Here is an 18,933-nt window from a genome sequence, read left to right as displayed (position 1 = left end):
GCATTGGCAAGAACCCTCCAGGCAGCTCTCCCATACAAAAGATGCTGAGCGTGAAGGTTCATTCGTGACCTTAGAAACACAGTTTGACAAAATAATCCTAATCCCAAAATCAATTTACTATCTTTTTTCTAGATGGCCTGATAGTGTTTTCTGTCTTGTCATGGAGATATGTTATTGTCACTGGATATGTTGTTGTCTTAAACTCTGGAAAAAGCCACTGTGTGGTCCCTGAGTTTAGATTATTTTGTCACATAAGCAAGTGCATTAGTATATATCTGGTTTGATAAAAGGTCAAATGTACAACTCGGTAGACACCGAGAAGTCAGTTACAACTCCGGAGAAGGGTCAGATAGAGCTACTGGGGGTGCAAAAATGTTATGTAGGGCCCCCATATAGACATATTTTTCTGACGCACGGAATCCAAGAAACCAAGCAGACATTTTTCACCTTTATTGGACAGCTTGAAAGCAAAAAGGCAGACAGGAAACAGGGAGAGAGGGGGTGTGACATGCAACAAAGCCCACTGGCGAGAATCTGAATGGAAAGGAGACGCCAACATTGTGGCCGTGCGCTGTAACCATTCAGCTACCTGGGCGCTCCACTGCTGGAATATTATCCTGCCCTTGGTTTGCTGTGTGTCAGGTTGTGGTTTAAGAATAACCAGCATGTATGCATAACATCAGTTTAAATTTCAAAAGGTATATTTGACACAGGGCCACTCAATGTAACCACCCCAATATAGGGAAAGAAATGCAAGAGCCACTTTAGGACCTTTACAGTTTCAATTTTTGATTTAGCTTCAGTAGTGAAAACTGCCAAAATTAGTAATAACTGAAATTCCACAAACAATTTGCCACAAAACCTGGAACCTAGTGGACTTTTAAAGCCCCTGCCATTTTGCTAGTTGGTAATCAAGTTTTCTACCTATTAGTAAGAAACATACAGCCACTGAGGGTAAGTTTCTGTTGTGAGCGCTACGTATGGTGAGCAGAGGCTTACGCTTCAGAAAAAAAACTGCACATTCAACAATTTAAAGAAATAGTTTGACATTTACAGAAATGCGCTTATTTGCTTTCTTGTTGGAAGTTAATGGAGAAGAACGAAAAACACTCTAGTGTTAGTATTTATATAGCTCTTTCGCTCAGCATAGCATGAACAGGGTAAAACAGCTAGCCTGGCACTGTCCAAAATTAACAGAAATCCACCTACCAGCACCGCTACAGTGGTATCAATGTTCTCATATAACTGCTTACACAAAAGCAAATATCCATATTTTACAAAATGTCAACTGTTCCTTTAAGTGAAGCTCCTGTCACATTTGTCACATTGTTTTGCTCCCAATTGCAACAGAAAAGTACTCTGACTTTGCAACAGCACTGGGCCTTGCCTCTGACTGGCTTCCTTTTCCCTTCAGTGCTGAAATAGCAGCTGAGGATCAAGGATATGACAAAATCTTGGGGAAAAAATACAGAATTGTCAGAATCAAAATTGAAATAATCAAAAGTGATGGTGATAACATAACGTTATAGTAGCAGGGCGTTATTAAATTATGAGTTTGTATCCCATTTTTTGGTATTGATTGGTCAGCTGATGGTATAGAAACTAGAGGAGAAAGGTGTCATAGCCAACAATAATCACTCCGCCACCAATCCTGCGTTTCTATGTAAAGGAACATCATTAGAAAAAATGGTATTGTACAACAGGAAAAAAAAAAAAACTCCAGTGGTTTCCATCATTTCTTACAATAATTCCACTGCTTATAGTATTCAACATATCTTTTATCCCTTGTAGGGACAAGAAAAGCACATACAGTACACCCTCACACAGACACTCACTCAGACGCAGCATGCAGTCAGTTATGCGACCAGCATGTGCTCAGCGTGAACCTTCACTCTCACTCTCTTTTACGCCTGTCTGTCTATCCATCTCTCTCTCTGCCTCCATATTTCTCTCTCGCAGAAACCCCCCCCCAAAAAAACACATAACAGTCACACGTTAGAGAGAGACTCCGAGTAAGTCCAGTCATTATAACAGAGGAGCAGCGGCAGCAGCAGCCAGTGGCGACAGCGAGCAGCAGTGCAGCGAGCTAACAGGCCGAGGCCCTCGCACACATGAATCATTGATCAGTGTGACAGTGAGATGACTGCCAGAGGTAATAGGACGGCACTGCTGTGAGGGGGTTCTGTGCTGTACCCTCGCTGTCGGCTACCCTGCCGTGATGTGCGTAGAAGGCAGGCTGAAGAGAACAGCGCAGACAGTAGAGAGAGACTGAGACAGTTCAGTAACAAGAGAAAGAGGTACTTGATGTGGCCTTTTTCAGAATTACTTAAACTACCATGGAGAGAAATAAGAGAACAGAGGCATCCAAGCTGGTGGACATTGTGTGGACTAAGTTAGTTGGGTTGCTGAGATAGCAGCTCCATCACGGCTGTTTGCACACTAACGGCTGGAATGCAGACACGTTATGGATGGCATACCTTTATTATGACTGTAATAAATGGCAACCGTGAACCACTAAATTCTCCAAACCATCCATTCCAGATAGGTCGGTTTTAAAAGCAGACTATTTGAGCTGGTAAAAGCAGAGATAATGCTAGCTTGCAGTTGCTGCTGCAATTGTTGCTATTGTTGTTGTCAGGCATGTGTGTGTCTCCAGATTAGATAGAAATGATTGTGGGCTCCAGTGATGATTAGATTTCACACTCGTGGTGGGAGAAAGAGTAGGGAGAAAGAAAATTGTGTGTGTGTGTGTGTGTGTGTGTGTGTGTGTGTGCATTCCTGTTTAATGCTTGTGTTACACTACATGCAGCTATCTGGTGTTTGCAACAGTGCTGGGTTGGGCTGCGGGACACAATGGGTTAGATTGACTGTGAATATACTGTCTTATCGATAACCATTACAGCCACGATAGCACTGCAGTCAGTTAAAAATGATTTATCAATACTCTTGCACAAGCGGAAACACACCCAGGCCTGATTGCCAAGTTCTTTTCACTCATACACATAGCTAACCGCCAACTATATTCCGTCTGACAACCAAAGACTACAGCTGGCTTTGCCCTGCAGCAAACACTTTCAAGAGCATCAGTCATTCGATTTAGTGTGTAGTTTAGCATGTACAGTAAAAGCAATTCCTCATCCAAGTTCTGCATGGCTGTGTCAGCCTCTAGCTAAGCCACAACTTCTGAAGGATGGGAGAAAGAAAGGCAGCGAGAGAAAGAAGGGCAGAGGGAGATAAAAGACACAGGCGGAGGGAGAGAGAGAGGGAAGAATGGAGAGAGACAAATGGGGAAAACAAGTGTGAAGGAGACCGAAGGAGAGGGACTTCAGAGCCATCTGTGTCTAAGTCAACGTTAGAGTAGAGACTGAGAGCCTGGGGTTCTGCCTGCCCTCCCGCCATCGCGCCTGTCGGCCCTCACTCCACTCTGACAGACAAGAGCTGCTAAAGTGTTTTTCTTACTCCCCTCCACCAACCCCTTGAAAGCTACTAATACCACTGTCATGACTGTTTAAGTGTGTATGTTTGCGTGTGTGAGTGTGCATTTGCTAACATTTGCTTGTGTGCAAGTGTGTGCAAGTGTGTGTGTGAGCAGAAGCAGAGCCTCACACTAAGATGTCTTCACTGCTATAAACCGCAGGACTCATCATCGGTGTGACCTTGCTAATCTGGAATAGGAAGTCCTGTTTGGATAAAGGGATAAAATGACAGAAAGAGGGATAAAGGGAGAGCGGAGGTGGTGACACACTTCTCCCATCTCCAATGATGAGATTTGCTGCATATCCTGGTGTTTATTTACCAGTAAAACTCTCTGTCACTGTCATCTAGTTAGTCACGGTAGCGACAGTACACCAAGTCCAACAGATCACAGCTTTCTGCTTCACGCATTTCTCTGTTGTTCTTTCATTTCTAATCACGCCCCCTCTCCCTTTCTGTCAGAGTCCCCCACTCTCCCTGTCTGTTTCCCACTCGCTGTCTTACTGATCCGGTCCTTTTCTGAAAGCTGAGTCATGTTACAACAGACAGAATAGTGTTAAATGAGTAGGGCATCGGCGCCATGTTACATTCCCCTCCAGCAGCCACCATCTACCACCACTGAGAGCGAAAACAGTGCAGACAAACAGTGACTACCGCTTGCAGTCACATACAGCTCAATCTCTGTGTTTATGTGTGTGGGTGTGTGCTGCATTTGTGTGTGCGAGTGTCATAGAGAGGCTGCGAAAGGAAGAAAAAAAAAATTGTATGTGAGTGCGAGAGTGTGAGTGTGTGTGTGTGTGTGTGTGTGTGTGTGTGTGTGTGCGTGCACGTAGGTGTGCGTGTGTGTGAGCATGTACTTGGTGAACTATTGGAGCTATTGAGGCTATTTCATTGCAGCCTCTCTGACCTTCTGGAGACATTTTACCAAAGGGCTCCCTCGCCATTCAGAGCGTTCTGACCAGAGTCTGTCTAGCCATTTAAAGCAATTTTACCAAAGGCTTCTGATGCTGTTAGGGCAGTTTTAGCAAAGGCCAGCGGGTTTCTTGGAGCTGCATCAGACGACCAAAATAGAGGACTGAAAACAAAGAGAATCTGGACCAATCAATACAGACCCCAATGAGGCATGAAGCAGCTGGCTGAAAGAAGCTGGGGGTAAGGAGCACACACACCAGCAGACACACAATCCTAATCAAAGTCACGCACACACCTTCACGTACACGCACACGCACACGCACACATATACTTGGACTCAGATACGTATAGTATCCATGTAAAGATCATTTGTTTTCGATTTTTACAGATTTTCACCGATAAATACCAAGATATTGTGAAGAGGCAGAATCGTTTCAACCGATTTTCACCTTAATTTTCTGTCTCCAATAGATCAAAATTTTTCTTTTGCTGCAATAAAACTGAATCACACCATAGTTTGTATCAGGGCTGCATGAGATGACCAAAATCTCATACTCCAATATAGGTCATTTAATATCCAGATGACGATACGTACAGTATTGTTAAAATAGGAAAAAATATAAAATGACCACAAGGAAAAGACTATTTCTTATTACATTTCAAATTCTGTATTTGACAAATACTTCCTCATATTTTTTTTATTCATTGTTATTTGTTTTTAGAACCTCTGCCAATTTTCAATTAAGCGTGTAATTTGTGGCATAATTTGCAAAGTATTGTTTTCTGATTCGTGTCAGGCTTTTCATACGCAAAATATGCGAGAGAGATTTAGCCTCTCTTTTCTGTGCGAGCTCCTGTTGGGAATTACCCCGTTCTCCGTCACCTTCACTCTCCTCCACGTTTGTTTGTGTGGCGCCTTCATGCAACACAAACAAACATGTTTTCCTATCATGGCCCAATAGTATCGTAATGCTACATGCATATATAAAAATGAAAAATACTGAGCCCTAAATACATAGTACATACACACAGGCAGAAAATTCACACACGCACATAATGACTCAAAGGTGAAAGCCTTCTCAACGTGAGCTGCAATTACGGAGCAGACTACAAATATCTGTTGAGACAAAGCGAATAAAGCCAACACACTGTGCAGAACACGCAGCATTGCTGTACTGTGATTGAGTCACTGTATGTGACAGCGTTTTTCTGTCCAACTGAACTGTGCTGAGCCAGTACACTCCTAATAGAGGCCCTACTGGAAACAAGCTGTAGCAGCCAATCTTATCCATTCAGCATTGCTGAGTAGATAATTGGTTGCCAGTTGCCCTTCTTGACAGAGCTGCACAAAGAAGAGGATCACCGCTGATCCCAGACAAACAGGCCACCACCTGTTCAAAAACTTTCCTTGGGGAAAAGGTAACATTTCGTTACGGCCAGGATGACTCAACAACTCAACAGCGGCTTCGTCCCGACAGCCGTCACCCGAGCTGACCCTCTGACTTTACCTCTGTACACAATCTCTGGCCTCCTGCCCACCACCTGCTATCAAAACAGACGGCGATGCCCACTTTACAAACTGTGTACTCTCCTGAGGTTATTATTACTGTAGCAGGATGAAGGTGATGGTGACGAGGAATTTCACATTTTTCACAGCGAACTGATGAACTCCCCTAAAGCTCGTGTTGGGTCACATCTGGGTCACAAAACATGCCCTGCCAGGGCTCAGGATGACATTAATGGGAAGTTAAGTGACAATTTCCCAATTTACAACAGGCCTGCAGGATGAACAACAGAATGTTGAGTGCCAATCGGTGACAACCTAAGCCGGTTTATTAATTTACAACCTGCTTTCACGGATCATGCAATGGCACTGCACACTGACAATATGCCATGGTCCTGGTTTCCCTCAGGGACCGCTACAAAGAGCAAAGGAAGTGACTTTGCCATTAAAATGTTTAACTGACCATCTGAAGTAAATTTAGTTGAAGTAAACATGCAGATGTTTAGTGCTGAGCCAATAAATCCTGAGCTGTCAAGAACTGGTTACACTAATTTACTGATCCAGGTGAGCTTAAGTGGGATTGTGTGGTCTTTATATTTAGTTAATAAAACAGTAAATGTCAGTATGCATTTGTATAACCAGTAGATTGATCAAAGTTTTTAATAAAAGAAGATTTAAGATGAAATGCCAATTCTAAAGCCTCATTGTATTCAATCTACACCGCAGATGCAGCATGGCCGTGTCACATTTGCCGTAGCCTGTGCACCTCTCCGGAAATGTAACTACACATCATTGTGATGCAGTCCGCAAAAACTGTGACTGTGTCCACGTCTCTCAGTGAGCGGACAAGCACAAAAATTCCTCCTCTTTCTGCCTTGATCGGATCAGTGGTCATACATACCAATCCCCTCTTACATCTTCTCTCTTTTCTGTGTTGAAAATCTTGGTCAGCTGAGATTTTAATTTTTCCTACTTGTCAATTGTACTTCACTGTTTCATTTGCTGTGCATATGGGCGTACCTGTAAAGATAGATACATGCTCACATACAGATGCTGTAACACGGACGCCACTGATGCCATTTATCTGTAACACTCCATCAGGTTAATGGTCATGATATCATAATGTTTATGATATGTTTATTCATAAAGGGTGCTGGACGTAGCCAAGCTTCTTCACCTTGAAGAATTAGGCTTGTAATAAACTTCTATAATTCTGCAAAATAAATAAGAATCATTAAATTTTAAAACAGGAGAAGTATCGGAGGGAAGAGTGAAAATGTTTGTGTCGTTGACATCGAAGACTATAAAAGTCTTAAAGCTCTTAAGAAGGCTCTCATCTCCCCTCTCCAACTCCAGCTCTTATCCTTTGCCCTCTAGCCTGCAGGCAGGGGTGGGGGGTGGGTGGGCAGAACTCAGCTGCAGCCCGAACCACACCAGACGTGCTGCATCCGGCAAACTTTGAAAGCAAGAAGCTTGTGCCAGAAGCCTTGTGTACTAACACAACAAACGTTAGAACTGATGAAACTTCTTGACCTGCACACTCAGCCAAGTGGGGGTATGTGAAAATGTCATCTGCCAGCTGCAAGAAAAACAGGTGGCGAAAACCAGCTCGAGTCCCCGACATGGGATCGATCCTGCTCTGGAAGGCCCCGATGAGAATCAACACGGCACTTGTTCAGAGCAACCTCCTCCCTGTCCATCTAAACCACCAAGTGAAACATCACTTTTATCTTTGAGTGGGGTTTGATGCTACAGATGTATAGGAACGCTAGGTCATAAACAGGAGATCACATCAATATAGTTGTGATATCTAATTTCTTCTGATATTTTTCCTTTGGCTTCCCAAACCTGCTGAAGTTGCTGAACGATGCCTCTGTGCCTTCACGGGGACTAATTAATACATGTGGTTGAGATATCATGCGTGGCTTCTTTCATTCAGTCATTCATTCATTAATTGTTCATGGATGTGTTCCGTGTCCTTATTATCATTATTGTTATTATTATTCAGTAGTTATTATTTGTGAGTGCATTTATTTATCCACTTACTGTATTTGTATGTTTAACAGTTAGTACTTATGTGTATGCAGTAGTTTAATAAATGTTTCATTTTGTAAAGGCCTTGATTGTGTGGTTCGCGTGTATGATGTATTATGGAGCAGCAACCTTCAGACAGAGAATAAATTAATGAATCGGCTATCATTTTTCTCTTTCCGAAGGGCGGTGCCCTGAGGTAAATTTGGTGGGAGATAAATTCTGTTATTTCATACCGATTCTTTCTGACGGCGGTGAGTGTAATTCCACTGCTTCCTCTTACCAAAACTTAAATTGTTAGCTATAACATTTTAATACCCTTTAAGCCATTCATCATTAAGTTGATGCAAGATAATGAATGCGCTGCAATTCTAATCATCATATTTATCATTAGTGTTGTAGTATTGTTTCCAGTCTTGCACTCCTCACATTTTGGGAATTCAGTTTTATTAAATCTTATAAGCACTTTTCCTACTCAGTAGAATCAAAGTCCAGTATGGTATGTGTGCAACGCTGCCTACAGACTGTGCCGCCTGATTGCATATGAGACACAGTTCAGACTGAATATAAGCTGCAGATCTTCAGCAGAGTGAATCAGCACATTTGAGCTTTTCCAATTTGGCTGGAACTATCCTTTCATTTTTGGCATGCCTTTGCCTCCACGTGGACTTGTTCAAAGTCTTTACTTCTCTGTCCTTTCAATCGGTACATTGAAAAATTAGGCCAAGGAGTTTTCAACCCAGTCTTTCTGTTGGAACATTTCCTTAATGCACTTGAAGACTGAATCTCAAACTCGATAAGATATAAAAGATTATGCTGTTTCTGTTGTAACTTGCTACTTTCTCATCCAGTTACTTTGTAGTTGTGAAGTTCATGATAGTTATAGCACATCAGTCATGATTTGCTTTTGCAGCTAAAATGAAAAAAGCTAAAGCTCCCTCACTGGAGCCACCAATAGTAATGTTTTTTTTACCCCTCTATCTCAAATTAAATTGCATTTTCTAGTAGCCTATGTGTGCATACTAAAACACTATAATGTGAGAGCACTGGATGGATAGCCGGCTATGTGGTGAGTGAGAAGCTGGACCGACACAAGCCTGAGACCAAAGTAGGCATCTTTCCTTATGCCTGACAGTAGGGGTGAGAAATAGGACAATATATACTGTGAGACGAAATAAATTTGACGACAGGCAGAGATTTGGCCCGACCATTTATACCTCTGAGGCTATTACATACTGCAATACTGTGGCCAATATTGCAAATGAGCATTGGTAATTTATAGCAATAATGGACACTACATTTTTCTTTGCATGTGATGAAGTACTTAGATTTGGCAAGTATTTCATTTGCTCTGTTACATTACATACCAAAAAAAACAACCATCTTGTGTCTTTAGCAGCCGCTCATCTGCATCTTTCATGAGCTCACCTCAAATCTTTAACAGGCTTCGGACATAAAATGGTGGCGAACCTGCCGCTGCCCTCTCTGTGGTAATGCATCAAAGTTTTTCACTTTACACACTTAATGAGAAAGTGGACATACCATCTGATAACATTATCACTTCTAAACATGTAACGCTATAAATTCAGCCTACATCCGCTCTCAACTCGACCCTCCTCTGCCTTAGTCACTGCAGTTGAAGCTGCAGTAGCATTGAGAAGCGAGTGGATCTAGCTTCAAAATTTAAAAGAGTTCAACTTTAAAGACCCTTCCTCTCCCACTCCAGGGTCCCCCTAAAGCCCCACCCTGCAGAGGAGGCTGTCATGCACGCACAAGCTAGTAACCATAGCAACTGAAGAGACCAGGTACACAATAGTATACACAATGGTACCACTGCAGATGGCGAGCCAGCTGCAGACCACTGGGGAGATGGCGAGCCAGCCTGCTTCGGAAGCTCCAGGCAGGATCCGTCATTGATCTGTCATTAAGTTTCAATTCCCCCCCCACATAATGAAATTTCAAAAGCGCTCCAACTGTATTCATCAGAAATAGGCTAGTATCACTAATGTTTCTGGTTGTGTTTTTTAAATCACGTACTTATTCCACAACGCACACAAGCAGAGAGATGGTAGAGACACACAGAGGTGAGGGGGTGCTTTATGTTATACATTGACGAGTTTATTGATAAATATCAGCTCTGCGTGTAATATGAAAAGACGAGAATCGCTTGTTGATTCTTTTCTTTTACAGCCAGGCTGCTGCTCGCCTGAGAATCAACATATCATGGCGCTTTGCGACACTTCCATCTTCTGTGTGGCCCTGGAGTAAGAGTGAAACACTAACAATACTCCACATGGCCAGAACTAACATGTTTTTTTTATTGCCGGTAGCTGTTTTCCAACCATTGTGTCTGCAAAGCTCCCTCTGACAGAGGAGTGTGAGAGCATGCGCAGCGGGGGGGGGGGGGTGCCTGGCATTAGCAAGAGCAGTATTGACACAGCATCAGAGTCTCCTCCTGGCTCTGATTGGTTATTTTTGTTCAGATGCATTGCATTCCTGCAAATGCCACTAAGACCACGAAGAAGAGCCAAAGGAGGATGATTTCTTTTCACAGATAACCTTCTCATGTACTACTGTCGGGATACAGCGACAGTTTCAAATACGACTAAAAGCAGTGGGTAAAATAAATGTTACCCACTGAACAAATCTTGCAACTTTTTGCACAGGCGTCGGCAACTTTCTTCAGATACTTTCATCAGCTCCAGCTCACAAAGTGTAACAGCTGCTAGTTATGCAAGTTGAGAGCCAGGCTCTGTCAACCGACCAGCAGTTGTATCAGAATCAGAAACTGACTGCGTTTGTGTGAGCCACTGTGCTGATCAACATCGATCACTGGCCACAATTGTTCCCCACTACCACGCAGTAAAACTTGAAGTGGTGTCTCGGATATATTTCCAAGCAATTAAAAGCTAATTGTTTATTTTGTTTTGTCTTTCTACGGACCAAATTCTGATCCAACCAGATTTCCACAATCCTCAAAAATCCACACACTACAACTGTTGAGTATCAGTGCTAGCTCAAAGCAGACTAAAATATCTGGCAACTCACCTTTTCTCAGACAGAAACATGGTTTCCCCACCTTTTCTTCTGAATTTCATTTTTGTCTTTTCCTGCTAACTAGCAGCCTCTAATTTTGGGCTAACTGTAATTCGAACTACAGAGGTGCTGACTTTCATCCTATCAAGGAGGGACCAGTAGAAAGAGGGCAGCCTTAATTCAGGTCTGCTACTAATGCAGTCTGTTTTTTATTTATATTTTCAGCTGATATTAGCTTCTTTATTACATTCATAACTTATAAACTTGAAACTGTAGAGCAAGCACAGCTATTTAGTACAGGTCTTTTGGGGGCCACGTGCAACTTAGGAATAGTCCATTAATGTTGTTCTTGAAAAAAAAAGCTTTCAGTACCAGTTAAGTTACCCCTGTCGCTGCTTTTCTTTATATCAAATAAATCAAAATATTATCATAAGTCTATCGTCATTCTCACAATGAGGTTAATGATTGACAAAACGATGCATAATCCGTCACTGTCTGCGGAGAATAGGTGCCCTCTGTTTGGCTCACATTAGCACAGCAGTAGTGACAGCAGGCTGTAGGAAAAATGGCCATGCCAGTATTCACACCATAACCTGTTCCGTGACTGTGAATGTGATAGCAGATGTAGCTGCAGATAAAAAAAAAATCATTTTGTTTCCCATCGTGTTACGTCTGTGCCATCTGTGGTCACACATTTTTACTCTGACAAAAACAATACCACTGTAGCTAGTAGATTATATGATGTTCTTTGCTGATTTTAGCACTGTTGCTACCTTTAGCTTTCACTTGTTTCCTTTCTGTCTGCATGTTATGTCATGTCATTGAATTCTGAGGATATTTCAAATGAAAAAAACAAACAAAAAACAAAAAAATCTCATCGAATACTAACACTCCCTGGTCTCCACAGACCCTTATAGTCTGAGCACTTGTACATATTACATATTGTTAAATGTGTGTATGATTGGCATAATGTGCTCTTCAGCTTCCAATTGTAATTTTTTTTAACTCATTAGCCGGGGCGGTCAACAACAAAGAATAGCACAAGCACTTAATTCATGATAAGCTGTAATCATCGTGGCGCTGAGACAGACAAGGCCTGCTAGGACATTTAGAGGAGAAATCCCGATCAAGAGGGAGCGACTTAAGAACACTTATTCATATTCTAACCACCAAGCACATAGTTTGTTATAAGGTAAGCATGGCTGCAATTAAAGATTATTTTCATTATCAGTTCATTTGATTAATGAAATATAATGTTTAAAATGCCTACCGGAGCACAACGTGTCATCCTGATTTTTTTTTTGTCTATCCAACAGACCAATACCAAACCATGTTTAACTTATAACGAGATTAAAAAATTACATTTGATTTAAGAGTCAGAAGGCAGAGCAATTTGCTTCATAAATTACTGACATAGTTTTACTCAGTTTTGTATCAACTTAATTAATTGACAAATCCTTTCAGTCCATTTGTAGCTGAGTGGATCAACAGAAAATGAGTGCAACTATTTGGGTAATCAATCATTTGTGTAATTTTTCAAGCAAAAAAAAATCTTATATTTCTGCAAACTGAATATCTTTGGGTGTTAAACAAAACAAGACGTTTGAAAGCATCACCTTAGGCTCTGGTAAAGCAAAACAAGAAAATAGTCTGCAGGTTTATTGATCATGGGAATAAGCATTAGTTGTGGCAGCTCTAATAAACACCCAGACACACTGTCTTTTTTCTTGTGAGTTCACTCGGAGGCTGTACCGAGTTTGACCCCTTGTGAATAATGGCTAACTTTTAAGGCAGATGCTTTGAATTGCCATCAAACTGTGAAAGCAGATTTACCGAAAGAAATAGCGTGAAAGTAATGAACTTAAAGCCACTAACGAGTCATTTGGTTCTTTATGGAACCGCCAGGCCCCCCGAAGCTGCATGTACTGCACAGCAGAGCTATAAAGGGGATTTTAGTTTAAAGTGTACACTCTCTGTGTCACTGTGTGTGCAAGTGAGTGAAATGTGATTTGGAGGTGATTATTTGATTGCAGGGTACTACTGACTTGCTCATTTCACTTGCGCCAGAAGCATCTCCCTGTTGCCATAGAGATGATTATCTTTCATAACTGACACATCACGCCCTCTCCTCATATTTGATTCAACAACTGAGCATTGTAACTGTTTAAAACAGCAAGACATTCATTAATTCAGAAAATACTCTAATTAGCTGTTTCTGACAGCGTGATAGAGCAATAGTAGGTAGGTTTTACGGAGGAAGAACTTAAATGAAGCTTGGAATAGAAAATGAGTTACTGGTAGTGCTGTCAGCAGCAATATTCTTCAAGATTACAGATGCAATCTTAATCTGTCCTCTATCTCTCCTTAAATGCCCCGTTCGCTATCATAATGCCTGCTCCTCATATCTGATGGTCGTGTTGTGCTTAATAACAAGCTACGATGGCAGGAGGGAGGGGGTACGTTGGGAGATAAACAAATTAACAAAGCTATTCGCAGCCCCTGCAACACCAGGGGGTATGGGAGGAGAGGAAAGAGGGCAGTAAAGAAAGAGAGGAGGACTGACTTAGCTAATCACAACAGGGGGCATGCGCCGCAATCACTTAGGCACAGCATTATCTCTGCAATCATGCATCGTCCTATTGTTGTGCTAATTGGAACCCTTAATTTGAGACATAATATTATTGCCTCATTATTTGCTGGGTTACTTTCCCCCAAATTAATAAACAAGTCACATACCTTGAGTAAAGAGCTTTAAGAAGTGGTTTTATTTGAGTTGAATATTAAAGCTGGGCTAGGCTGTTTATTTTTGGTGTGATTTGGGCAAAGTTTCAATAATAACCTTTCAGCATATTGTATTTCAAGTGATCTAAGGGAAAACTAGACTTCTGCACCTCCTCATGGCTCTGTTTTCTGTTCGGCTTTAGAAAACGTAGCTCATGATGAGAGACTTTGGCCAATCACAGGTCCTATAAAGAGAGAGAGAGTTGCTATTGGCTGTTCTGCTAACATGCGCTTGCACATCCATTCAGGTGCTTGTGAAAGCCTGATTCAGTGGAGGAGAGTTCTGCAGGAAAAGCTGCTATTCCCGCATTGTAGGAACTGTCTTCACTGCAAAGCGACCCAAACAAAGGAAGATGGACTTGTCAAACAGAGTCTAAAAGAGAGGCTGACAATAAACACAATAAAACACAATCAATATGGATATAAGTGTTTGAGAGATGAAGAGAACTCAACCTAGGGATGATGCTGTTAACTTCATTATCCTGTAATATCTGAAGGTGTTTCAGTGGTTTATTAGTTTGTGTTATGAATGTAACATTTTTTATAAGGTCTCTTATTACACATCCAAATGTTGCGGATGTAGATTTACCATGAGAGCAGATGATGAGTGGTTCTGTTAAATATTGCTAATAGTTTAGCCTTATGCTAACCATAACAAAAGGCTGCTTCTAATTCATGTTCATGTTTATGTAGCTAATGCTAGCTAACGTTAGACCCTCAAATCACAGTGTATGATCTCAAAGGTGTTCACGGGTTTGCAAAGAAAACAGGACAGTAATTCTCATAGAATTGCTGCTATACAGTACAACGGCATTAGGATCACATACATGATCCTTTGAAGCTGCTAACTTAATTTTCCTGCACGAATGAAGTGTGTGCAAATGCTCGTGCCGCTGGCTCGTGCTCGACTGGTGAGAGGGACTTTGAACAGAGAGGGGTGAGGGGAGAGCTGCAGGAGGAGAGCTGTATTTTTCAAATTCTCTTTTTTTTTTTTCCAGAGAACTGCCTCCCCCAGCTTTAAGAACTGGTGCCAAACTGTCAAAAAATGAGGATTTGCTCCAAACTGTCAAAGTCAAAAGTGTTTATTGGATTATTAAAGGCTGCATCAATTGTTCAAGATCTGCTGTTACAAGACTGTTCACTCCCTAACGCCACGTAGCACATGGGATCACTTACTAGCTCGGTTACATGCTGAACCGTGGATGGCTGCGGCAAGCAGTGTAAAGTTTGGCTGAGCATCATGAGAGAAGAAGAAGAATCAGCCAAATGTAACAGCTGCGTTAAGATGATTTTCACCAAGAGGGAAAAGCATCTCCAGCAATCTGAAATGTTGGACTCAAGCTTGGCACGGCTGTAAAGGAATATGTCATATTTTTTTAAATGTTGCAAATGTCTTGATTCAGTTAGCAGCATTTGCAGTATCACGCTGACAGACAACACAAGTTACTCAAGTTATCTATTACAGGATAATGAAGGATACAGTTTCCTTGATTAATCCATTGATCATTTGGTCTATGAAATGTCAGAAAATAAAAATAAGCCCACTACAGTTTCTTATGCCCAAGATAATACAATCTAATTGGTTTTTTTTTTATCCAACCAACATATAAAGATAGTACCTTACTATAAATAATACAAAGACAAAGATAAGACAAAGTAAAGTTGCAAATCCTCATAATTGGAAACAAGGGAATATTTGATTTGAAAAAAATCTGTTTACGGTCTAATTAAGTAATTGACTAATAATTTCAGCTCTGCTTGAATGTGGTGCATCTTATAGATGAAAAAGAAAGGAAGCCATTGTTGTTGCATCAGCCATGTGCTGAGAAACATGTTCGGTGTGAAAATAATAATGAATATGCACAACTGCCCAGCTATGTACAGGAGAACAGCCTAAAGCTGATTATGTAGGGAATAAAAGACACTTCATTAAACACTGAATATCATTTATTCTGTTTCTTATTATAATATTTATGCTAATAATGATTCATCTTCAATCAGAGCCTGATTTAATGAGAGGCAGACTCAAAATCAATAAATACAGCAGAAGGCAACATGGCCATTATTTGATGAAGATGAAAAAGAGCAAAACTAATGGGGCAGATTTTTTCTTTCTTTTCCTGTCAGAGGCTGTTAATTAATTCATTAAAATTACAGAATCATTATGTAATGAGAGAACCTAATCATCTGGTGGCCTGTGTCTCAACCTCTCCCCCTAGACAAAGACATTAAGTCCATGACCACTTTAATCTTGCTATTTGAATATGTTTGACTTACAGGCTTACATATCATCTATGCTCACATCCCATACATCTTGGTGGAGTTGCCATGGTGATGTCAACATGGAGATCGATCATTGCCAAGCAGGAGTGGAGCATGACACCAATTAAAAGGTGATGTCATCTCCAAGTCATCACTCACACTCCTCACTAATGCACTAATTACCGGGGCTGGGACATTAATGGAATAGCATGGTTCAGCCTGGGGATTAATCTGCATGGATTCGCCAGTGCGCGCGTATGTGATGTCTGTCTGATGTGTGTGTGCGCATGTGTGTGTGTATGTGATTAATGTGAACCCCCGCCCGCTCCGGCGTGACCTTGAGCACCACCACGGGAGGGAAATGAACGGCTGGGTGGAGGGTTGGGATATCTGCACTTGGGGGTGGCGCAGGGGAGGGGATGTGCCGGGGTGGAGGGCCAGGCCAAGGCTGACGATGAAGAGGGAGCACGAGCAATCGGAGGGGATCGATGAATAAATTTGGTATTTGACTTTGGCAAACTCCGCTGATGATCTTATGATCTGCCATATTTGAAGAACATCTTCTGTAACTTTCTCAATTTTAAATTAGTGTGATAAAAATTAGAGTTGGCCCGAGTCAGCGAGTGGCTCAGAAATATGCTGCATTTATCTGCTATTACAGTCAGTGATGGAGGACTAATCACTGATGCACGGTAATTAAAAAATAAATAAAAAGTGTAAGAAGGGGAGATTAACTAATAAAACCTCACCTTAAAACAAATTAAAAATGCAATGAAGTTAAATATTAAATAAACCAAAAAGCACAGACAAAAAGGTCTTGAGCTATGACAAACACGGAGTGACTAATATAATAAAACCAAGTTAGAGAAGTAAGAAGGTGTGTGTGTGTGTTTGTGTCGCTGCGGGAGTGTGTGTGAGAGAAAAACAGTGAATGGGTTAGTTCTCACTGTATGTGAGTATTCATCACAGAATAATTACCAGTTCTGGTCCAGGACAGCTAATTTACAATTTAGAATATCCTACAGAGGGTCACATTTAGAATATATTACCTGCTGTTTTTACCAGCCAACCCCTTCACAGTAAGAGTGTAAAATTTTCAGTAGTTCTGCTTTGATCCCTATCGATCCTCTGATTTTTTTCTTTCTTTTTGTTCCTGCATTATTTTCACCCTTTGATGCCCGTAACATTTTGTGTGTATAAAATCTGCTGTTAGACTTTAGACTTCTGTATTTTTTATTGATTCTTCTGTGAATTAATTAGGCAGTTTCCTGACAAGCTTCCCAATTTCCTGCCTCCTCTAGCAATCTGTTTGAAAATGTTGATTCTTTGAACAAAATCAGAAGGTGTCTTCGTACGACAAACTAGAGAACTCACCGATGACATATGTGAGCAGCAGGGCCAGGGTGAGCGTGAGGAGCGACGCCGACAGGGCCGTGCACTTCCAGTTGCAGCAGCGGTGAGGCTTGTTGAAGGTAAACAGTGGTCTGGTCACGCTGCTGCGAGGGAGAGGCCGGGGCGGAGGGGAGTACACCGTCCCAGACGTCAGGGGGTAACCCTGCCCAGCCCCCGACAGTAGAGCCGATGAACCAGAGCCCTGCTTGAACAGGAAGTGTCTGTGGGAGAGACACAGCAGAGTAATGTCATTCTCACCTGAAACTGGCTGTTTGCCAAGCCCCACCCCCTTAGTTACTGCTATACCTGTCAATCTTTTGCAAGCCGCAGACACAGTTTTAAAATGTTAATGGTGGCAGATTTACCACCAAAAATAATTAGCAACAATTGGCTCTGGGTTTCAGACAGAGCCAGAAAAGCTGCCCTCACATTCATATCAAGCAACCGTTGATGACCGTTCTGTAGAGCCAGTTTGTCCTAACAGTGTCATAAATATATGTAAGATTTTTATTTTTATATGCCTTTGCTTTCACATAACAGGGGAAAAGACAGATGATGGTGTGTTTGGCAAACATAATGCTATCTGGGCTTTGTTGGCTTGGTTTGCTGGAGCGTTAACTTCCAAATCCAATAAAGAGCAGGACAGAGCTGTTAATGCTATCCCAAACGCTGAACCACAGTGGGTTTTGCTACACCTGAACGGGGCATTTTCTTTAATATAACCTATAACTACACAAACTAATGCAGTAATTGAATAATGTGCTCCTTGGACTTGGGAGTCAAACTCGGTTACTACTGTGGCGGATAAGTTAGTTAGCCGGACATGTTAATGACTACGGCTGAAATTAGAGCAGATAAACTCACTGTTTAATCACTTAATTACACTTCTCTTTTGTTTGGGATTAGGAAAGGCTGGAAAACAAGAAGTCACCATCCAAACTCTTTTAAATGTCAAGTATGACTCTTACTACAGTCATACAGTGTGCGTATCACCTTTGCATGTGGAGAAATCCAAACCTTATCATTGCTAAGATGTGATTGGATAATCACTATTTGGGGGAGGGGTCTAATGAAAGGACAATTAATTGCTGTCCTAATCTTAGAGATGGGAGCTGCTCTGCATTGTGTGTCCCAAAAACTACCTGCCACCTCTGGGACCGCTGTTTTTGTCTCTCTGAAGTAGATTACAGAATGCATTTGGAAACAATCGAAGGAACTGTCTAGGCTTATCTAGGACAGCGGTTCAATCCTTCGCCAATTAGCTTAACACAGCACAGGCATCATCTTCTCCTAGGTATCTAGTACCTTATTCTGATTCTATTTATGCAAATCTGCACTCAGTGGAATTCAGTCTCAATCTAACGTATTCCTGACTGAAATTCATTTAAAGAGCCCCCGAGGTGGGAGATTTTAGAGGAGACCCCTCTCCTGTTATTTTCTAAGTGACGCATACAGGCTGGCTCCGGATTCAGATATCACACACAGGACAGACTGTTCTACTTTGCCTGCTGCACGAAGACACAATCATCCTGAACATCACC

The 18,933-nt window shown here is 41.7% G+C and overlaps 1 protein-coding gene across 1 annotated transcript in view; it reads right to left on the bottom strand.

Annotated features, from left to right (window-relative positions):
* The window catches only part of tenm1 (teneurin transmembrane protein 1), a 156,083-nt gene that overhangs the window by 92,311 nt on the left and 44,839 nt on the right, over positions 1-18,933 (bottom strand). The window contains exon 4 of the mRNA XM_070836474.1: positions 17,375-17,613. Coding sequence (XP_070692575.1) covers positions 17,375-17,613 — 239 coding nt within the window. The remainder of the gene's footprint in view (positions 1-17,374; positions 17,614-18,933) is intronic.

The sequence above is a fragment of the Pempheris klunzingeri genome, chromosome 9 (assembly GCF_042242105.1).
Source record: "Pempheris klunzingeri isolate RE-2024b chromosome 9, fPemKlu1.hap1, whole genome shotgun sequence".
Lineage (NCBI taxonomy): Eukaryota > Metazoa > Chordata > Actinopteri > Acropomatiformes > Pempheridae > Pempheris > Pempheris klunzingeri.
Note: the sequence above shows the minus strand (reverse complement) of the source record. Positions and strands in the feature narration are given on the sequence as shown.